At 51.5% G+C, this 21,197-nt stretch overlaps 1 protein-coding gene across 1 annotated transcript in view; it reads right to left on the minus strand.

Moving 5' to 3' along the window:
* The window catches only part of plec (plectin), a 309,701-nt gene that overhangs the window by 66,224 nt on the left and 222,280 nt on the right, over positions 1-21,197 (minus strand). Inside the window, exons 20-31 of the mRNA XM_062979321.1 lie at positions 17,516-17,668; positions 16,107-16,261; positions 15,787-15,913; positions 13,967-14,150; positions 13,584-13,741; positions 13,120-13,298; positions 12,723-12,861; positions 12,256-12,612; positions 9,140-9,223; positions 8,866-8,970; positions 7,034-7,132; positions 353-3,733 (exon numbers count right to left, since the gene is read on the minus strand). Of these exons, the coding sequence (XP_062835391.1) occupies positions 353-3,733; positions 7,034-7,132; positions 8,866-8,970; positions 9,140-9,223; positions 12,256-12,612; positions 12,723-12,861; positions 13,120-13,298; positions 13,584-13,741; positions 13,967-14,150; positions 15,787-15,913; positions 16,107-16,261; positions 17,516-17,668 (5,121 nt within the window). The remainder of the gene's footprint in view (positions 1-352; positions 3,734-7,033; positions 7,133-8,865; positions 8,971-9,139; positions 9,224-12,255; positions 12,613-12,722; positions 12,862-13,119; positions 13,299-13,583; positions 13,742-13,966; positions 14,151-15,786; positions 15,914-16,106; positions 16,262-17,515; positions 17,669-21,197) is intronic.

Here is a 21,197-nt window from a genome sequence, read left to right on the forward strand (position 1 = left end):
CATGTTAAGGGGGTTTTCCCGAAAGCCTCCCCCCAGTCCCCTCCCTCCATCCAGCTAGGATTACATCTGCCTGGAACCCACAATGGCAGTCTCTTCTTTAACCTTAGAAGACTCCAGCCACCCCAGGACCACCGTGTTGTTGCACACCCACACATCCCCTTCTGTCAGCTTCCTTCATAAGAAAGCCTATCCTTCCTCTATTTCACACATTAACACTGCCTCTCTTCTATGGTCCTTCCCTGACTCAATGGGGAGACATGGGCCAGCAGCAAGAGGACGTGAGAGGGTTCTGGCCAGTTCCTGAGGCCCCAAGAAGCCCTGGGCGAGTGGGGGCCACAATGAAAGCATGTACCTCTTCTGATTTTTGTTGCAACCGCTCTGCCTCCCGCTTCAGCTTCTCCTTCTCCTGCTCAAGCTCTGCGATGGCTTTCTTCAGCTTCTCAGCGTCCTGGTCACTCTGCTGTCTCTGGATCTCCAGCGTCTGGACCAGAGTCATCTTCTCCCGGGTGGCCAGCTCTGTTTGGTGCAATTTCTGACTGATCTCCTCAGCCTGCTTCTTGAACCGCTTGGCCTCCTCCACGGCCTTTGCCTGGGCCAGACTCAGCTCAGTCACCTGCACCTTGAGGCGCTCGGCATCGGTGGAGATCTCCAGTTGGCGCTTGCGCTCTGCCTCCAGGGTCTTCTGGAAGCCCTCGGCCTCCTCGGTGAGGCGGAGCTGCATCTGCTCTTTGTCCTCCTGTAGCTTCTTGGCCTGCTCCTGAGCCAAGTCCTTCTGCTTCTGAAGCATCTCTGCCTCAGCCTTCAGCCGCGTGGCTTCCTGGACGGCCACCATCTTCTCCTTCAGGATCTTCTCTGCCAAGGCCCGCTGCTGGGCCAGGTCCTGCTCGGCCAGCTCCCGCAGGCGGGCAGCCTCCTGGGCCTCGATGCTTAGCCGGGCAGCCTCCTCAGCCACCTGCTTCATCTTCTCGGCTTCTTCGGCCAGGAACTTCTGCATGTTGTCCTTGTCCTTCATGATCAGCGCCTTGTTCTCTCCCTCAATGCGGGTCTTTAGCTTGATCAGCTCCTCCATCTGGATCTTCACCTTGAAGAGCTCCTCCTCCACCTGGGCCTTCTGCTTCATGGCCTCAGTCACTTCGTCCTTCAGCCGCTGCTGCTCCTCCTCTAAGATGTTCTTCTGGTGGTCTGTCTGCTCCAGCTGCAGCTTGACCTTAGTCAGCTCCTGCTCCACCTGGGCCTTCTGCCGCAGTGTCTGTTCAGAAAACTTCTTGTGCTTGGCCATCTCGGCATCGGCCAGTTCCTTCTGCTTGAGGGCCGCCTGCTCTGCCTGGGCCCTCTTTGCTGCCTCCAGCTCGGCCTCCTTGCGCTGCTTCTCCGCGTCCTCCTGGGCCTTGGCCTGGGCCTGGGCCTCTTCCTCCGCCCGCTGCTTCATGCGCTCGGCCTCCTCCACCAGCTGCCGAGACAAGGCGGCCTCCTTCTCAGCCTTGATCCGGGCCAACTCGGCTTCCTCAGCAGCCTTCTTGGCCTGCTCCGCCGCCTCCCGCAGCTTGTCTAGGGCACTCTGCTCCTGCTGCCGGGTCTGCATCAGCTCCTGCTCCTTCTGCTGCACGGTGGCCAGGTGGGCCTTTTCCTCAGCTTTGATCCGCTTCTGGGCTGCCTCCTGGGCCAGCTGGATTTGCCGCTCCGACTCCTTCTCGGCCAACTCCTTCTGCTTCCGGGCCTCTTCCACCTTGGCCTTCAAACGCTCAACCTCATCTAGGGCTGCCTTGCACTGCCGGGCGGCTTCCTGCTCGGCCGCTGCGATCTTCTTGACTGTGGCCTCGGCTTCCCGTCGGTGGTTCTCCTGCTCCAGGGCCACCTGACGCAGCTCCTCTGCCTCGCGCTCTGCCTGCTGTTTGCTCCGCTGGATCTCCTCTGCGCTCTGCTTGATTCGGTTGAGCTCCACCTCCAAGTCGGTCTTGCCCAGGGAGGCTTTCTCAAAGTTCACCTTGAGGATGCGTATCTCTTCCTCCACGATGCGCCTCTGCTTCAGGGTGTCCTCCACGAGGCCCTTCTGCCGCTGCAGCTCATTCTCCGAGGACTTCTTCAGCTGCGCAATCTTCTCCTCGATGTCCTGCTTGTGCTGGGCGGCCTGCTCCTCCAGCAGCCGGCGTTGGTAGGCCTCGTCCTCAGCCAGCCGCCTGAGCCGCTCGTTCTCGGCCTCTTTCTCCTTCAGGGCAATCTCTGCTTCAGCCTTCAGCCGCGAGGCCTCGTTGAGGGCCACCAGCTTCTCCTTGAGGATACGCTCTGCTTCTGCCCGCTGCCGGGCGGCCTCTTCCTCGGCCAGCTGACGCTGGCGCTTGGCCTCCTCTGAGAGTGCGCGCAGCCGGGCAGCCTCTTCGGCCAGTTCCCGCAGCTTGTTAGCTTCGGCCTCCAGGATCTGCTTGGACTTCTCGCTGGTGGAGCGGGACTCCTCCTCGGTCTTGGCCTTGCTCTGCAGCAGGAGCTCCATCTCGGTGCGCAGCTTGGCCAGTTCCTCCTCCAGCTCTTTCCGCTTCTGGATGGCCTCGCTCACCTCGTTCTTGAGGCGGAAGAGCTCCTCCTCCAGCAGCAGGCGCTGCTGCTCCCCGTTCTCCACTTCGGCCTTCAGTCGGATCAGCTCCTGCTCGGCCTGGAACTTCTGCTGGGCTGTTCCCTCGGCCAGCTTCCGCTGCTTCTCCAGCTCCTGCTCGGCCAGCTCTTTCTGCCGCAAGGCGGACTCCTCGGCCTTGGAGCGCTTCCGGGCCTCGCGCTCTGCGTCCTCCTTCTGCTTCTCGGCCTCCTCCTGCGCCAGGGCCTTCACATGGGCCACCTCCTCGGCCTGCAGCCTCAGGCGCAAGGCCTCGTTGGCCTTCTGCCGCCACTTCTCCACCTCCTTCTCGGCCTCCTCGCGGGAATGCTCGGCCTCCAGCTGCAGCTTCTTCAAGCGATCGGCCTCCTCCTGCAGGTGTGTGACCGTGATGTGCTCCTGCTTCAGGGAGAGCTCCAGCTGGGCGGTTTTTTCAGCGAAGGAGAGGCGCCGGCTCTGGAGGTCCACCTCGGCGCTCTTCTGGGCCACCTCTTGGGCCACCTGGATCTGTCGCTCCTTCTCTAGTTCCGCCTGCTTCATCCGCCGCTCGGCCTCCTCCGCTTGCATGCGCAGCTTCTGCAGGTCATCCAGCGCCTTCTGCTTCTCGCGAGAGGCCTGCTGCTCGGCCTGCACCTTGCGCTTCAGCTCGTCCTCAGCCTCCTTCTTCTTCTGGCTCTCGTCCTTGACCTGCTTGCGCAGGCGCTCGGCCTCCTCCTGAGCCAGCCGCTTCTGCCGTTCGGCCTCCTCGGCCCGCTCCCGGAGGGCGCGCAGCTCCTCCTCTGCCCCGGTCTTCTGCCGTTCTGAGGCCTCCAGCTGCAGCCGGACTAGGTGGATCTCCTCCTCCACCTTCTTCCGACTGAACTCCACCTCCTCGATCAGCTTGAGCTTGGCCTGGATCTGGGTGTCCGAGCTCTGTTTGACCTGTGAGAGCTCCTGCTGGATGGTCTGCTTCTGCTGCTCGGCATCCACAGCCACCAGCTGCCGCCGGCTGACCTCTTCCTCCATGCGCCGCTGCAGCTCCTGGGCCTCCCGCTCTGCCTGAGCCTTGGCCCGCGCATGGGCCTCGGCCAGCTGCCTCTGCTTCTCCAGCTGGGCCTCCACCTCCGCCAGGCGCTGCTGCTCCTCCTCCTTGAGCTTCTCGGCCACTCTCTACAGGGAAGGGGCAAAGAAAGGGGGAAAGAGAGAGAGATCACAAGGGAGAGATTGGAGAAGGAGCCGAGAGGAGAGGGATCATGGGTGGGTGGGTGATGCTGTGACAAGTGGCATGGCAGGGCCGTGGCTCTTCCCAGGAGGCACCGGGAGAGGTGGGTGGCCATCGATTTCTTACTGAACACGACAGGCGAAGAAGCAGGGAAGACCCACGCACCAAGACTGGAGAATGGACCGACGGACAGACGACACAAGATGACAAGCAAGACCCAAGGTGGGAAGGCCGCAACAGAGACCACCACCACCAGGATATCTCCACTCGACAGCTCAGCACAGCAGAATCAGACCCCCACCACCAAAAGAGTCCAACCACGGCGAACACAGGGGCAGCGAGCAGTACTGGGATGATCCCTCTTCTCCAGCAAGTCAAAGAAGGATCCAAGCTGGGAGAAGGAGGGTCACGAAGCCGTGGAGGCAAGGAAGGGGTCACACACAGTGAGGGGGGATACACTGGGCGAGGCCTGGCCTGGATGTGTTGGATATAGCAACCTCCCAAGCCTTCCACTATTGGTTTCTGAATGTATATATTTGCTAACTTGTATTCTACGTGTATGTTGATTTGCCTGTTTGACTGTACCTCTTTGGTGTGGTAGCTGTTATAGACAGAGAATTGTACTGAGCGTGTTTAGACACAGGACTCCATTTTGTGTTCGGTTTGCATCAGACCTCAGTGGAGGTGGATGCAAGTATGTGTGATTTTGGACTTCAATAGAGAAGTATGCTGTAGAGCAGGCATGGGCAAACTTTGGCCCTTCAGGTGTTTTGGACTGCAACTCCCACGATTCCTAGGCTGGTAGGAATTATGGAGTTGCAGTCCAAAACACTTGGAGGGCCGAAGTTTGCCCATGCCTGCTTTAGAGTCTTCAATAGACAAGTAAGCTTATGGACTTCAGTGAGTACAATTATACTTAAAATGATATCCTGTGTTCTCAACACAGAGAGAACTACATCCTACGTATAACTGAACTTTAATTAGAAATGTGCCTATACGGTGAATTAATACAAGATGTTTGTGAGTAAACAAAATACGTTATTCTTCAACTAAAGAAGACTTTGTTTTTTATCTCTGAGCTAAGAGGTTTCAAGGGAGTGTATATGTTTTGTGAAAACTGCAATCACAATTGCAACTTCAACTTCAAAGAAATGATCATCCTTTGCTAACCCAATATATTTTTGTAGCGGCATGTCTGTTAAAGTGGGATTTTTGTATTGATAGTGTTTAAATGAAATTTGTGTCTTGCCTGTATTGCATACTGATTGCATCATCCAGAGTGTACTATAGTCTGGAAAGAGTTAGTTGCTAAGAAGCTGTGATGACCTTCATGTGTGGCTGGAACTGGGGAGTGTCCAGACACAAGTGTGTATGCATTACTGATTGCATCAGTTCAGTTCTGTTCTGAGTAGAGTCAAGTCCTGTGTTTGTCTGCAAGTCTGTTTGTCTTTATTACTGCTTACAGTAAAACTTGTATATAGTTTTACCAAAGTCTCTGGATGTCACTTCATTCTGCGTTCCACTGATTCCATCCAACTACTGCTGCGCTGCAAATTACTCTGACAATGTCTTGCTCCTTGGCAGTTCCAAGACAGGGTTGGGTTGTTGTATGTTTTCCGGGCTGTATGGAACATGGCCATGCAGCCCGGAAAACATACAACAACCCTGTGATCCCGGCCATAAAAGCCTTCGACAACACAAAGACAGGTTTTTTTTTAATTTAACGGCTGAGTAACCTGTGTGCCATTACATGGACGCTTGTGAATGTCACTTTTTTTTTAATCTCTGAGCACATATTTTAAATTAAGAGGTTTTAAGGGAGTGTATATGTTTTGTAAAAACTGCGATCACAACTTCAACTGCAATTTCAACTTCAAAGAAGCGGCCATCCTCTGCTAACCCAATATATTTTTGTAGTGGCATGTCTTGGTCCTTGGCAGTTCAAAGACTGTGTTCTTCAGTCTAACAGCTGAGTAACCTGTGTGCCATTACATGAATGCTTGTGAATATCACTTGTTCAGAGGTTTGACTTCTAACAGGGCCCTGCTTTTCTTGACTAGTGGTTTTCAAAAGGTGGTCTCCACATGTTCAATGGGTGCTGGAATTCCCAATAGGGTGTTCCCCCCGCCCGCCCCCCAACTGCCTCCAAGGGACGTCTGCTGTGTTGGCTCTCCTCGCCGGGCCAGTCCCTCTGCAGCTTCTGGAAGTCCAAAGGCAGCGGCCAGGAGCCCCGCAGGCTGAGGGCGGGATGGGGTGTGTTTGGGTGTGTGAGAGAGAGAGGGAGGAAGAAGGGGGGCTCCGAGAAGGTCCAGAGGGTCGCCCCCCTGCTCTCCTTCCCTCACACACACTCTTGAGGAAGGGAAGCATGCGTGGGGCACAGCACGAGACACGCCACGAAGCAGGACCTTGGAAGACGCCAGGGCGCCTGGCCGTTCCAGATCAAGATGACACAGAAATGGCACAAATGAGGACGTGTTCATGGAAGGAAATGCTGAGCGTGATGACTGTCGATGGCCCCCTTCCTCCGGACCCCCCCTGGCCAGCGGGTGCAGCCAAGACCCCCTCAATGGTCCTAAATGCCCCTTCCCATTCTCCCCGCCTGCTCTTTGCACCCCCCCCCCCCCGGCTTGGCCTGCAGAGCGCCCAGAGGAGAGGGGCAGAAGCAAGGGGTGGGTGGGCTTGCGGTGGGGATGAGGAGGGTGATTGAGCATGCACAGAGCGGAGGAGTACCTGGTGCCGGGACGCCCGCGTCCTCCTGGTCCTAACCCTCCATTAGTTCCCCACCAACACAAACACTCCCCCAGACAAGCACTGGCAAAGCAGCTGGACTTCCAAAGAGCAGAAACCAAGAGTTAGAAAGGTTACCAGACCAGAGCATCTCAGAAAGACACAACAGAAGAGAGCGGGCTGCAGGAGAGCGAGTCGGAGAGGCGCGGGCGGGGGTCCGCAGTGTGTATCTGGGAAGTGCCCCCCCCCTTCCTGACTGCCTTCCTTCCTTCCTTCTGGCTAAGCCAAACCCTTCCCGATGGCGCTTGGGCAGAGGTCATGCTAGCAGCACTTGGCAGAGACCCCCAAAAAGGGTTCCCACCACCAGCCCTGGGCTGAGGAGCCAAGGCGTGTGTGAGGCGGGCGGGCGGGGGGAGCATCACAGGCCAGTGTTAGTGGGGAGGGGGCACGGCCATCACGGTCCGGGAGGGAAGGGAAGGAGGCAGACAAGGCATGCTGGGCCCCCCCTCCGCCCCCCATACCTCCTCCTCCTCCAGGCGCCGGAGGGTCTCCGTGATGAACTTCAGGTACTGGCTGGTCAGCGTGGTCAGCTCACTGTACTGGGTCCGCAGGTCCACGTACTGGAAGGGAAGAATTGCAGGGTCCGTCAGGAATGGCGTGGGGAGGAGGGCAAAAGCTGTCAGAGTTATGGTTTGTGTAGTGTGAAATGTTCACTCATTGTTCAAGCAAGTGTATGCAATGCTTTGGTAAGCATTCCTGTAGATAAATGGTTAAGGTTGAGTTGCTGATCTTTTTCTTTCTATTTTTTTTTAATACAAATGTTTATTTTTTAAAACACAAAAAATACATACCATAGACATACAAAACATTTACAATTCCCACCACCAACACGAGGATTGTTTTCGTTTTACATATTCATTTCTTTGTGAGAAAATATTTATATCTTTATCTTTATCCATTTTCATCCTATACACTATATAACATTTGTATCTGTTGTTGGGTTGCTGATCTGAAAGCTGCCAGGTTCGAATCCCACCCGGGGAGGGCACGGATGAGCTCCCTCTATCAGCTCCAGCTCCATGCGGGGACATGAGAGAAGACTCCCACAAGGATGGTAAAAACATCAAAACATCCGGGCAATGTCCCCTGGGCAACGTCCTTGCAGATGGCCAATTCTCTCACTCCAGAAGCGACTTGCAGTTTCTCAAGTCGCTCCTGACACGAAAAAAAAAACAACTGCTAGAGTGACAATCTGTAGCTTCCTTTACGTAGCTGGACATCAGTCACTGGAAAGGAATGTGGGCATCAACAAGTTTTACTAATAATGTTCTTCGCTGGTCGCCATCAATTGAGATGGGCATGTGGATGAGCTTCTCCAGCTGTGCTTGAGTAAATAGCTGTAAATTACTTCAATAAAAGTTCTGAACCGCCAGGCTCGGCAGACAGCTATGTGTGTTTGTGCGTCTAAGCAGATTGCTAGACTGCCGACAGAGGGTAAATTGAGACAGAGAGCTGAGTAAGTCTCAATGTAACCCTCACACTGACAAAAGCTGCCTTCAACAGCTGAAGACGTACCTTTGCTCACTGGCTTACGAGGAGGAGGAAGAGTAGATGGTAATACTTCCATTGTACCTCTAATTAATAGCTACTATGCCCAATGGTTCTCAACCTGTGGGTCCCCCCCCCCCAGGTGTTTTAGCCTACAACTCCTAGAAACCCTAGCCAGTTTACCAGAGGTAAGTATTTCTGGGAGTTGAAGGCCAAAACATCTGGGGACCCGTAGATCGATAACCACTAACTGTCCGTATCCGTGCCCTGTTGGCCCCACCAGCAGAATAGACATCTTGAGCAATGATCGATCTACATGCCCCCAAGGAACTGGGAAATTGACGCTTCTGTTCAATGTTTGGTGTTTTGTTTTATGTCTGATGTAACATGTTGTGTTTCTTATTTACTTTTCATAATTAAGTCATCATTTGTTTTTATATGTTGGATTATCACTCTTTCGTTCTTATGGATGTATCATTGTTGTGTTTGTTCACTAGATGTTCACCTTTTATGTTTGGAATCCACCCTGAGTCCTTCTGGGGAGACAGATAGGGTGGAATTTATATAAAGTTTTATTATTATTATTATATCATTATATTATTACTATCTATATTACAAAGGGGGGGCAGGAGGGTCCATCAAGAAGGATTGCCAGACCAGGGAGCTCTGGGATCCCTCTGGACTCAAGATGACCACAGGACTCATTTCCTCACGAGCAGCTCTTCTCTGTGGCAGCGTGGCCACCAGACCCCCAGGGGAACCCCATTTAGAAAGCACAGCCCCCCTTTTCCCAATCCCTCCTCACCTCCTGGATGATGCTGTCGGAGGCCGACTGCACCTTCGGCTTCTTGGCAGGAGACACCACCGGTTCCACCTGGGCCTTGTAGGTCACCAGCTGGAGCTCATAGTCCTTTGAAAGTAAAATGGGGACACGGAAGCGGGGGGGGGGGGGGGGGAGTGTGACTTCAAGAGCCTGGAAGCAGGGAGGGATCCTGACCCGCAACGCCAGACACTGACCCCCAGATCCACACAGTCTCCGCCCCTTCTGCCCACAATATGGGTAACCCCACCCCACTCACCTTGATGGCATCGATGTACTGCTTGGCAAAGCGCTGACACTCCTCCACCTTCTCCCGGTTCCGGTCACACTCCTCCAGGAGTTTCTGGGGAGAGAAAGAGGGCCTTGAGCCAAAGAGTGGACGTAGGAGGTGATGGGCAGAGGGAGGGTCTCTCCATGAACACCGGAAAAGCCCTGAATCCGGGTCCTGCTTGTCAAGAGCATATCTGACCCTGCTTTTGAGAAGACCCCAAGCAGCTTTGGGGAATTCCAAGGAGAAGGAATGCAGGAGGAGAGAGAGAGAGAGAGGGAGGGAAGGAAGGAAGGGTGGGTGGGTTAGGAATTCCTCTTCTTCAGAAGGGGAGCAGGAAAGTGTTCATGAATCTGAGGGTGAGTTGGAATCTGAGGAGGAGCCTTTGCAAGTACCCACATTTCAGGAGAGGCGAAAGGAAACAGAGCAGAGACATCATTCAGCTAGAATAGCTGAGTAATTAGGAACTGCCCTAGCAGCTGTGGGGGAACTCAGGACTATAAAGCAGAAGCAGGTGCAGCCAGCTCTTGCTGGTAACATACTGACTCTTCGCTCCCCTTGTGCCTGCTTCAAGTCTGCATCTGGGAAACTGCTTCTAAGGATTTATTGCTGTTTCTTTGTCTGAAGTAAGACTGCTATTTGATTTGGGAATTTAACAGAGACTAAGAACTGTGTTTACCCTAATACTTCCTTGCTTCCTTTTACTGTGAGGGGACCCAGAGCTATAAAAGCCGAAGCAGGTGCAGCCAGCTCTTGCTGGTAACAAACTGAATCTAATGCCTTTGCTCTCCGTGTGCCTGCTCTGGATTTATTGCTGTTTCTTTGTCTGAAGTAAGACTTCATGGCTTTCTTTTGCATTATTCCACCGAGTGTGCAGGACTTTATATTTTGCTGAAGTAAAGCAGTTTTTGTTCACTTAAAACAGTGTTTTAAGGCTGTTCTTGAAAGACAAAACAGGACAGGAATGAAGGAAGGAAAACAGGGAGGGAAGCTGTGCATTGCTCGTGCACAGTGCTCTGTGACCACTTTCTGCAAGCAATATGCCTTGCCCTCCCACCATTCATGAAGCACCTATGCTGGATTGAACACAGGGCAGTGACCTGCCATTGACCTCGCCTGCAGTATGGTTGCATATAGATTTATAAACAAAATCAATGTGCAAGAGGGGGAATGTGTCACGATGAAATATGAATATATGGTTTGAATGAATTGTATGCGAGAGGAAGGAATGAGACCGAATACTTTCAAGACACCATACTAAAAGGAACGGGCCCTGGAAAAGAACGACACTCAGGAACTGTAATTAAAACTTGCAAAGGAGAACTTAAGCGGCGGAGGGGGAAAAAGAAAGGGCCTGAGGATGCCTGCCATAGATGTGGGCGAAACATCAGGAGGGAATACTTCTGGAACATGGCCACACAGCCCAGAAAACACACAACAACCCTGTGATTCCGGCCATGGAAGCCTTCAACAACACATAGAACTAAAATGGTTGACCTGTTGACATTGATAAGAACTGTGACAATGATTAACCAATAAACTATTGGGGGGGAAACAACTTGTTATCATTAATCAGACACCATGGCTCTTTTAAATTAAGGAAATGTTTACAAGATTTCTTTAGGTTAAGAAGGAAGTCAACACAAGGCCAACCCCGATTACGAAGAGTCAACATCTGTCCGGAAACTGAGATGAAGCCAGGATGTTTCAGGGTGGCCAAACAACCTGTCAGTAATTTACGGCGTTTTGGGACTACAATTAGCTGAAATATTGCTATATAAGAGACCTTGTTACAATCCAGAAAGTGTGATGGACAGCGAGATATTCACCTGGCATGCTCTATTGAAAGAGATGGTGTATGGGAGGGAGTAAAAATGTAACCCCCCCCCCCCTTGGTCTGTTTGCTAGACAATGTAACTGCTTAGTGTGTTTATGTTGTTAGATTGAAATGTTGTATCAAGTTTAGCTGTTGGGTGTTTGCAACTGTGTGTTTTCCAGCAAAGCATTCCAGCAGCACAAGGGTTAAGCACAAGCCTGCTTGATTGATTGCCCACAGGACCAATAGGTCAGGGCTTCCATGAACTCAGGAATGCGGGTGGTGCCAGTTTCGTAGAGATAACAGCCAAGCCCAGTGGAGGAGAAGCACCATGTGTGTGAAGAACTATGGCTTTCAGCAACTGTATATATGTATAATAAAGTAATTAGACCTGCTGGGATCAGCAGTAAATTAACGACTCAGCTGTCGTTTTGTTGGTGCCATTTTACAGCTGCAGAAAGTGGTCCTTCGGGTGAGCAGACAGAGAGAACTGACTCACCAAATCAGTAAGGGTGACGGATGAGAGATTCAACTACCCATCCCATCATCCACACCACCCTGACATCTGTAAATTGCTGTGACTCCAATACATAGAATCTGTATGTCTGTATGTCTAAATGTTGTTCTGTAAAAGTTCTGATTTACCCTCTCAAACTGGCACTGCAGACCAATTCAACCAGAGAAGTCAGCCATAGCAGAGCACTTGATGAACCAGCCTGGACACAGGATATTATTTGAGAACACAGAAATGCTGGACCATTCCAACAACTATCATGTCAGACTACACAGAGAAGCCATTGAAATCCACAAGCATGTGGACAATTTCAACAGAAAGGAGGAAATCATGAAAATGAACAAAATCTGGCTACCAGTATTAAAAAACTCTAAAATCAAAACAGTAGATGGGAACCAACACTCTGAGGGCAGAGGGCAGCTAATGACTGAACAAAGGATGCCCCCAGGCAAGAGACAAAACCTTTCCAATGCTAATTAGGGTGATAAACTATAACATTCACGCTGGCTTCCCAGTGACAAAGGACTCTTGCCACACCCTGGACTCTCCGCAGATATATATTCTTTCCTTTCCTTACCTAGTTTATCCATACCTCACAACCTCTGAGGATGCCTGCCATAGATGTGGGCGAAACGTCAGGAGAGAATACTTCTGGAACATGGCCAGACAGCCCGAAAGACATACAACAACCCTGTGATCCCGGCCATGAAAGCCTTCGACAACAAACTGGAAATTGCAATAAAAGAATCTTTGTTTAAGAAGTCTTGATGGCGGTACCTTCTCCTGCAGCAGCTGGTCCCGCACGTTCTTGCTGCCGGCGATGGGCACGGCCTGCAGGCTCTCCTGCCGCTGCCGGGCGTCCTGGATCCACTGGATGAGCCAGTCGTAGGACTCGCGGTAGTAGCGCAGCTGGCGGCCCAGCTGGTCGAGCTCCCGCTGGCGCAGGTCGATCTGGGCCAGGACGGCCTGCCAGCGCTCCAGGAGCTGCTGCACCCGCTCGCGGTAGCGGTCCAGGTCGATGTCCCTCTCGCTGTGGCCGCGGACCATGCGCTCGTTGACCTCGCTGGCCCTGCCCAGGTCCGTCTCCAGGGTGTTGAAGAGGCGCTGGTGCCCTTCCACCTGCCTGCGCAGGCGCTAAAGGGGGAGACACGCACAGAGGGAGGGTCAGACGGGGGCACAAGGTGAAGGAGGAAGGGGCGGCGGCACCCCACTCCCCGCTCTCCCGCTGCCGGACCCTCCCTCACCTTCAGCTCCGCCTTGGTGTCCTCCAGGGCCTTGACGTCCGCGGGCACCGCCTGCACGTCCTTCAGCTGCTCCTCGTACTTGCGGACCAGGTCCTCGGCCCCCTGAGTGCTGCGGATCACCAGGTGGATGGTCTTCAGCCTGGGGGCGGGGGGGGGGGGAGAGAGACGGACCGTTGGTCTTTGGGGTCGGGGTCAGCCAGGAGTTAAAGGCAGGGAGCTGCCCATGAGTTAGCCGTCCCCTTTCAATAATAGGCTCATTGCGGCAAAAATTAAACAACTCAATACAGATCAATAAAGAGCCTATGAAACTAAGCAGGAAACTAAGCTGGAGTGAAAAGAAACAACATAACTCGCATTGGGAGACTAAGGCACGGGAGGCAATATGTGCAGGACTTACTTCTCCAGGTAGATGCTGGAGAGGCTGTAGACCTGGTCCATCTTCTGGAGCGTGAGGTCCAGCTCCGAGTGGAGCGAGGGGGCCGAGCCGGCCTTCTCCGGCTGCGCCAGCACCTGCTCCGTCTTGGCACTCACTTTCCCCAGGCTCTTCTTGATGCCCTCCAGCTCTTGGTGGATTTGCTGGAGAAGGAAGGAAGGAATGAAGGTCAGGAATGAGCACAAGGAACCTGGGTGTAGAGAGGAGGGGGCACAGCAGGACCCTCCAAGTCCTGGGAGCAGTGGAGATCCTTTGGCCAGCCTCTCTTGCACAGCAAGAGGGTGGATCCCCTCTCTGCCGCCCCAGAGATGTGGCTGAGGAATAATGTGGGGGCTTAGCCGAGGGTCTGTCTCGGGGCTGCAGACCCCTGGGGTCCTCCCCTGCCGAGCCTGCCTTCCGCCATGAAGGGGGTCGGGGGTCAGCGGTACCTGCTGGTCGGTGATGCGCTGGGTGCACTCCTTGGCCGGGTCCTTGTCGAGCGGCAGGCGGATCTTGTGGGTGGTCCGTGACTCGCAGCCCTCCAGCTGCAGCCGGATGTCCTTCAGCTGGGAGATGTAGTTCCGGCAGAGCGACTCCTCCTGCTCCCCTGGAAGGCGGCACCGCAAGGAAAGGGGGCTCAAATCCATCCCTGTTGAAGCCACAGCCGGCCTCTCCCGCCCAGCAGCCTCCCACCTCCACCTGTCTAGCACCTGCACCTGTCTAGCCCCCAACGGGCTGCACCGGAGTGGCTGATGGGGAGCCAGAGCAGCCCCCTGAGCCAAGCCTGGTCAAGAATGCGCCCCTCGCCCACAACAGGTGTGCCAGGCCTTACCTTTCTCCAGGCCGCGCAGGAGCAGCTCGTACTTCTGGTTGCAGGAGGTGACCTCGCGCTCCACCTGCAGCCGGTCGTCCGGCAGGAAGTTCTGGGCGTCCTGGCTGCTGCGCAGGAACTCCTGGTAGTGCGTCTCCAGGCTGCGCAGCACCTGCCGGTACTCCTCGGGGGGCATCGTCCGGAACTGCAGGAGAGGGGCCGTCAGAGAGGGGAGGGTGGCCTTTTGGGAACCCCCCCCCCCCCAGTTCGGTCCACAGACACCGGACACAAGGGTTATGGGGCAGAAGGGGGTGTGGCCTTGGAACGGGACTCTGCCTACGAGTTCCTGCAAGATGACCCCTAGTGTGACACAGGCTGGGGCGCAGGCTGGTGAGCAGTCAGCTGCAGCCAGCTGCAACAAATCACTCTGACCAAGAGGTCATGAGTTCAAGGCCAGCTCGGAGCTGCGTTTGTCTCTGTCTTTGTCCTATGTTAAGGCGTTGAATGTTTGCCTTATATGTGTAATGTGATCCGCCCTGTGTCTCCTTCGGGTGAGAAGGGCAGAATATAAATACTGTAAATAAATAAATAGTGGCCCCTCCCTTTCAGCTCTAAGATTCTACAACTGCATGCATTGCACGGAAAGAGGTTGCACTGAAACACAGCAAGGACTAAGTCACCGTGAGAGGGGTTTCCTGGGAATATAGAGGGTGCTCTGCTTCTCTTGGGGTCATTATGCAGAAGCAGAGTGTTATTGTCGATAGTTAGCTTATTGCAAGTTTTACTGCATTTTAGGATATTATTATTAATATTATTAATAATAATAATAATAAACTTTATTTATACCCCACCACCATCTCCCCACGGGGACTCAGGGCAGCTTACATGGGGCAGAGGCCCAAACAACATAAGGACAAAATAAAGCAACATAATACAAATCACAATATAAAAAAGATAAAACAGTAATACAATATATCAATTAAAACAACAATACAAGGATAAAAAATTGCATTTAAAACACATAAATGGCATTATTATTATTATTATTATTATTATTATTATTATTATTATTATTATTATTTTACGTGGGCCAGGCTTTAGCACAGCTGGTTAATCACCAGCAGCAATAGATCATTGCCAACCAGAATGTTGGTAGTTCAAAGCCTGGGTCGAGGTGAGCACCTGACCGTCAGTCCAACTCACTATCGACCAAAGTAGTTCTAGAACAGCTGAGCTGTGAGTAGAGAAGTTAGGCATCGCTAAGCAGTTAGGGCACCATAAACCAATACCGGTGATCAAAGAACAAGGAGGAAAAATTCTGCCATCAAAGGGCTCGTTGTCATAGCGGATGGAGTGACAGCACCCCCCTGTGGCCGAAACTGAGCATAACCAGCTATTGAGAATTGTGGGAGTTGAGGTTCAAAACACTTGGAGGGAGGGCCGAAGTTTTCCCATGCCTGCTCTAAAGCTATTAAAAAGCAATGCCAGAAAAGGACTGCTTTGTGGCCAACCCACACAGCACGCAAATGCTGGAAGGGAAAACGGTGGGATGGAGTTGAGGAGGGCCAGAGACCCCCCCCCCCAAAGGGCATCCTGCCCCTTCCCCTCCCCAAATCCCATTCTCTCTCCATCCCGGCAGCATTGACTCAAAGGAGACGAGGAAACGATCACAGAATCCTAGAGTTGGGAGAGACCCCAAGGGCCTGCCAGTCCAACCAGCTTCTGCCAGGCAGGAAAACACCACTAAAGCCCTCCTGACAGATGGCCACCCGGCCTCTCTTGGAAATCCTCCAGAGAAGGTGAGGGAGGGGCGCTGGGGGGGGGGGGCAAGGGAGGCTGACCGTGAGGAGTGTCCAGGACTGGATCTGCTGGATGTGCCGCTGGAGGTGCTGCCAGGAGAGGAGGCTCCGCAGGTCGATGTGCATCTGGTGCCAGAGGGTCAGCAGGCCTTGGTGGGTGCCCTCCAACCTGTGGGGTGGGAGAGAGGGGGGTTGTGAGCACAGAGACCCCGGGGCACACAAGGTCATGCCAGGAGTGCTTGGCACAGTCCGGGGGTCGTCTTTAGGGTTCAGGACAGGAGGGAGAGGGACCCCGCCCAGTCCTCAGATTCCTGGGGAACAAGTGACCGATCCAGGCCGGGCAGAGGGGCTGCATGGCTGACCTGCTGACCGCGTCCAGGGCCTCCTTGTTGGGCGGAGGCACCACGAAGCAGATGGACGGCACCACGGACTCGCTCCCGGCCGCGTTCAGCACCTTCCACTTGTGGGGCTGGCTGTTGTTGAGGAGGGAGCAGGCCTCTCCCTTGTGAACCGTGATCTGGGTTGTCGAGAAGGGGGAGAGAAAAGGGGTCACACCTTTGTTGGGAATCACCCTGGACCACTCCGGTCTGGATGTGGTCAGATAGATGATAGAGTTAGATGGAGGGAATCCTTTCCCTGTTTCCAAAGCAGGCCTAGACAGGCTCTACTGTGTTTCCCTTCTTTCTATCCTGTGTACGTCACATCCCTTACTTTGATGTTAGTACAAATGTGTATCTTCAGGAACACTAACTTCCCACTGGTCAGAATGTTTTTATGGCCCCCATAAACTGGACCATGAGGTCGGAACCATTTTTGTTCTCTCTCTTCTTCTACGTTTGTTCTCCAAGCTAACAAGCAGCATCTTGCTGTTCCTCCAAGCAAGACGTGACTATCTAGACGTTTGTTATTTTTTCCTTTCTTATTTTTCCTTAGAAACTAGTCTAGAGAGTTAGACAGCTCCCAAACCTTTCTATATACAACTAGCTTTGGCCAGCCACGCGTTGCTGTGGCTTATGGGAATCCTTTGTTTGCCAGGTGGAATAGCAGTGAATAGCCTTGCAGTCTCAAAGCCTGGCCATTTTCTGGAGTAGCTGGAGCTGTTTGTTGTATGAACGTTGAGGCATGGATGAGGGGTTGTGCTGCACCTTACCCAGTCTACTTTTACAACTTCTCCATTTTAATCCATGTTTTTATTAGCTCTTGTCATTTGTTTTTACTGGCTAATGTTTAAATTTTTATAATTGTGCATTTTTTTTGTCTATTGTTGTGTTTTATATTGCTATTGTTTTTATTTGGACTTGGCCCCATGTAAGCCGCCCTGAGTCCCCTTTGGGGAGATAGAGGCGGGGTATAAAAATAAAGTTGTTATTATTATTATTATTATTATTATTATTATTATTAAGTTTAGTGTTTCTGGGATGATTAGTTTTGTTGTTTTGTCCTAGGCCGAAATTTCATTACCCTTTTATATATATATGTAGATGGAATTCTTTTTTACCTGAATAAATGCTTTTTGAACTTTTATTGAGCCTCTGCAATCAATTGCCATCCTAACAGAAAAAGGCTTCTCTTTGCTCACCGCATTTTTGAAAGTTTACTTTCGCTACTCTGCTGCATTTTGGTGGAATCTCCCCCAGAGAGGGTTAAATTGAGTCTAACCGCCCAGAGATGACCACAACCACCTTTAGCCAGCCACCCGAGGCCCCTCCCAGCCCCAATTCCCACAGACGTGGCCCCCATCCCTCCCCTCCGCCCCCCTTCGGCCACTCACCTCCATCTGCTTGTAGTCACAGACGGCCTGGATGGGCAGCCGTCCCTTGACCGGGGAAGAGGGGCTGCGCGGCTTGAGCTGGACGATGGTCTTGGCGCGCTTGGCCAGCCCCGCCAGGTGGGCCTGGTACTCCGCCAGGTGCTCCTTCTCGTCCTGAGGGGGGCAAAGAGGGAGGGGTCAGGGCGGGGGCCGCAAAGCATGGGGCTGGGGGGCGAGGAAGCAGCCACGCTTTTCTATACAGAGCTTTGAGATAGAAGAAACCCTCCTGCCCTGTCCTCACCTCTCTTTCCTAGACCTATGTACAGTAGAGTCTCGCTTATCCGACTTCCGTTTAACCGACACTCCGTATTATCCGACGCCATCTTGTGGCGGATTGGAAACATTGCACCCCTTGCCTTCATTCAATGCATGGCGAGAGTCAAAACGGGGAGGAGGAGGAAAGCATGATTCGAAGGAAGGAATGGAGGGGAGAGAAGCCAAGGCAACGGGCTGGGCTTCCTACACACACACACTTTGCTCCAGATCCTCTCTCCCTCTCCCTTCTCCCTTCCTTTTTCACCCCCACACACTCCCTCTTCCTCCTCCTCCTCCTCTTCCTCCCGCTTTTACTTCTGACAGCCTTACAGCAACTTGCACTACTGGCCTTTTTTTCGTAAGAGGCTATCCAGTCCAGCCCCATTCTGCCAGGCTGGAAGACACAAGCCAAGCCTTCCCAACACAGACCACCGGCTACAGGTGAGATTCTGGAGGCAGTTGACCAATATCAGTGTTTAGCAAACTTTGGTTTTCCAATGTTGCCATTCCTCTATGCTCAATGTGGGATTCTACAGTGTATCAGTAGAATCTACAGTATATCAGTGTGTTCCCAACTCTGATCTTCCAGGTGTTTTCAATTTCAAAAATGATGTTTTGGTGCTTAATTTGTAAAACCTTAATGTAATTTGATGTTCAATAGGTTTTTCCTTAATCCCTCCTTATTATCCAACATTTTCGCTTATCCAACATTCTGCTGGCCTGTTTATGTTGGATAAGGGAGATTCTACTGTATCTCAAGGTGCTTTTCCCTCCTGGATGAATGAAGAGGCCACTCACTCCTTCTCCCTCTTCCCTAAAAGTCCATAGTGTGCTTTTATGACTCTTTGCTTGAAAAGGGAGCATCACGAGGCTTCTCTCTGCCTCAAGATGCCCCAGACACAGAGATCAGAATCAGCATCAGGAAGCCTTCTATCAAAGTTATGTGACTCTTTCTTTTGTCTACCGTGTTTCCCCAAAATAAGACATCCCCTCAAAATAAGACCTAGTAGAGGTTTTGCTGAATTGTGTTGTAGCCCAACCTGCACCTGAGCTGTCAGGTGAGCCTGAGGTTGGGCCTGTTCAGCCTGTGATTGTCCTTACTCTTGGTCTGTCAGAGGACTCTGGGTTTGGGCCTGAGATTCCCATTATTGGATTTTGGTTGTGTGTATATGAAATGTAAATCAAATGTTTCTGCTGTTTTTGCAAGTGTGTGTTTCAGCAATGAAACAGTTAACAGCAGGTCAGTTTGACTGACAGCCTGCTGTGACCTATGAGACATGATTTCTGGCCTTGGAGGTCGGAACTTCCTTCGGACTAAGGAATGTGTGTTTCTTATCTCTTGTTGAACTGTGAGAGAAGAGCCGAGCCGAAGAATGCTGGCTTTGAGCGATGGACTTTGCTGCAATTTTAAATATCTCTGTAAATATTAAATAGATGTTTGAACTTCAGACTGCAGATGTCTTTGAGTCTGACTTTGGAGGAATTGGTGAGGGCAGAAATTCACCAATTCATCAGGGTGCTGGTCCGGAGCATGATTGATCGATGGTATTTGAAGAAACCCACCCAACATGCACACTGAACCCTGGCTCTGCAACATGACACCCATGCAGCCAGATGAAGATGCTGTTCCTGGACAGCCAGAGTGAGAGGTGGATGTTCCTGTGGATTCTGGGAGCAGGCATACAATGGTTTCAAGCAGGCAGCTTGAACTGCATTCCTCAGGAGAGTCAAGGTCGAGTTATCCCTTGGCAGATGGACATTCCTGTCTTGATAAGAGTAATGAGGTTGACAGAAAGAAAGCAATATGTCAACAATGGCAAGAAAGGGAGGTTGTGATAAGAAGGTTGCTAATGAGAAAGGGTTTTGAGCAAGCTTCTCACGGAAAGAGGCCTTGATTTTGGCTTTAAGAGGAACCGCTTCTGAGAGAGATTTCAGAGGTGGTAACTTTGCTCATTGAGAGAATCACTCCTGTTTCATGGACACTTGGATTCTTGTTTCATGTTACCGTTGGACTTTCATGCCAAGTTCCTGTTTCCTTGCATCTTGAGTTTTGTTCCAGTTTTTGTTTTGCTCCTGGAGATTTTGGATTATCACGATCTTGTTCTTGAAAGCCTTGCAGTTTGAGTTTCTTGTTCCATTTAAAGATCCAGTTGGAGCCTGTTTCTTGGACTTGTTTTGATACCTTGCTGCCTTTGCTCCAGTGTTGATCCTGTTCCTTGGACTAATTCTGATACCTGGTTTGAAATTTATTCGTGCGTTTGACTTTCATGGACCCTGGCTTCAAGATTCTCCAGTATTTTGTATCTGGTGGACTAAAGCCTTGTTTCATTGACTTTGAACTTTGATTTGCTTTTGCTTACATATATCTTCAATAAACAGCTTGCCTTACTTATAGTCTGGGGCTCCAGTGTGGTTTTGAGGTGTCTCTGCAGCCTAGGGGTGCAACAAATTGCTAAATATAAGGCCTCCCCCGAAAGTAAGACCTAGCAAAGTGATGAGCTCCCCCTGGTGGCTGGAAGCTATAATACCACCCCTGATGTCTAAGTGGTCCAGGAACTGCAGCCTGTGGGAGATAAATAGTCTCCAGACAGTGTGTGGGAGCCAGGTACTTTACAGCCCTTATTTTTTGTAGCCCTGTGTGTGAGCCAGGCAACCAGTGGGTTTGGATTGTTATCATGATGTTCCAGAAGATGATGACATGACTGTCATTGGCTAAATTTTCCTCTGTGTTCATAAATATCAGGATCGGTAAATGTACCTGTAATGAAGTATGAATTTTTGGTTTAGAGATGTTATGTTTAATTGTGTGTTTGTATTTTAAAAGGGTAAGTATTACAGTTATTGCATCTCAGCACTCAGAGGCTGGTTGCCATGGAGAAGTAGGCGGAGCCAACTGCCGTTTTGTTGAAGAAGTGCAGAGTTTAAAAAAGGGATTCAGTCTGTGCTCTGATGAGGCACAGGGAAGATTGATCCTAGGTTGAGGGGATCAAGGAGACTCAATTGTTCATTTTTGGGTCGGTTTGAAATAAGTTTGGTGACTTATTTAATGTAGTCTGTGTCCTGGTAAGGAATAGAGAATCTGTGATCATATATCACAGGGGTGACTGCGGTTTAAAAGTAGCAGAGGATGAAGTTCTAACTACTTTAAGTAAAAGAAGTGACACTTTCACCTCATTCTAGTATTGTAACTGTAAATAAAAGTGCCTCTAAGTGAGAAACAACACTGTAACCACTAAGCTCTGTGCCTGAATAAACTTGTTATTGTTCCTCCAACATCTAAGTCGCATATATTATAAACTAAGTTGCGTTACCATCTAAAGTGAGTAAGAGAAGGGAAAAAAAGTAAAAGGTCTCCTCTCTGAGTCTTTGGTGGTTGTATCTTCACAGT

The sequence above is a fragment of the Anolis carolinensis genome, chromosome 4 (genome assembly GCF_035594765.1).
Source record: "Anolis carolinensis isolate JA03-04 chromosome 4, rAnoCar3.1.pri, whole genome shotgun sequence".
NCBI lineage: Eukaryota > Metazoa > Chordata > Lepidosauria > Squamata > Dactyloidae > Anolis > Anolis carolinensis.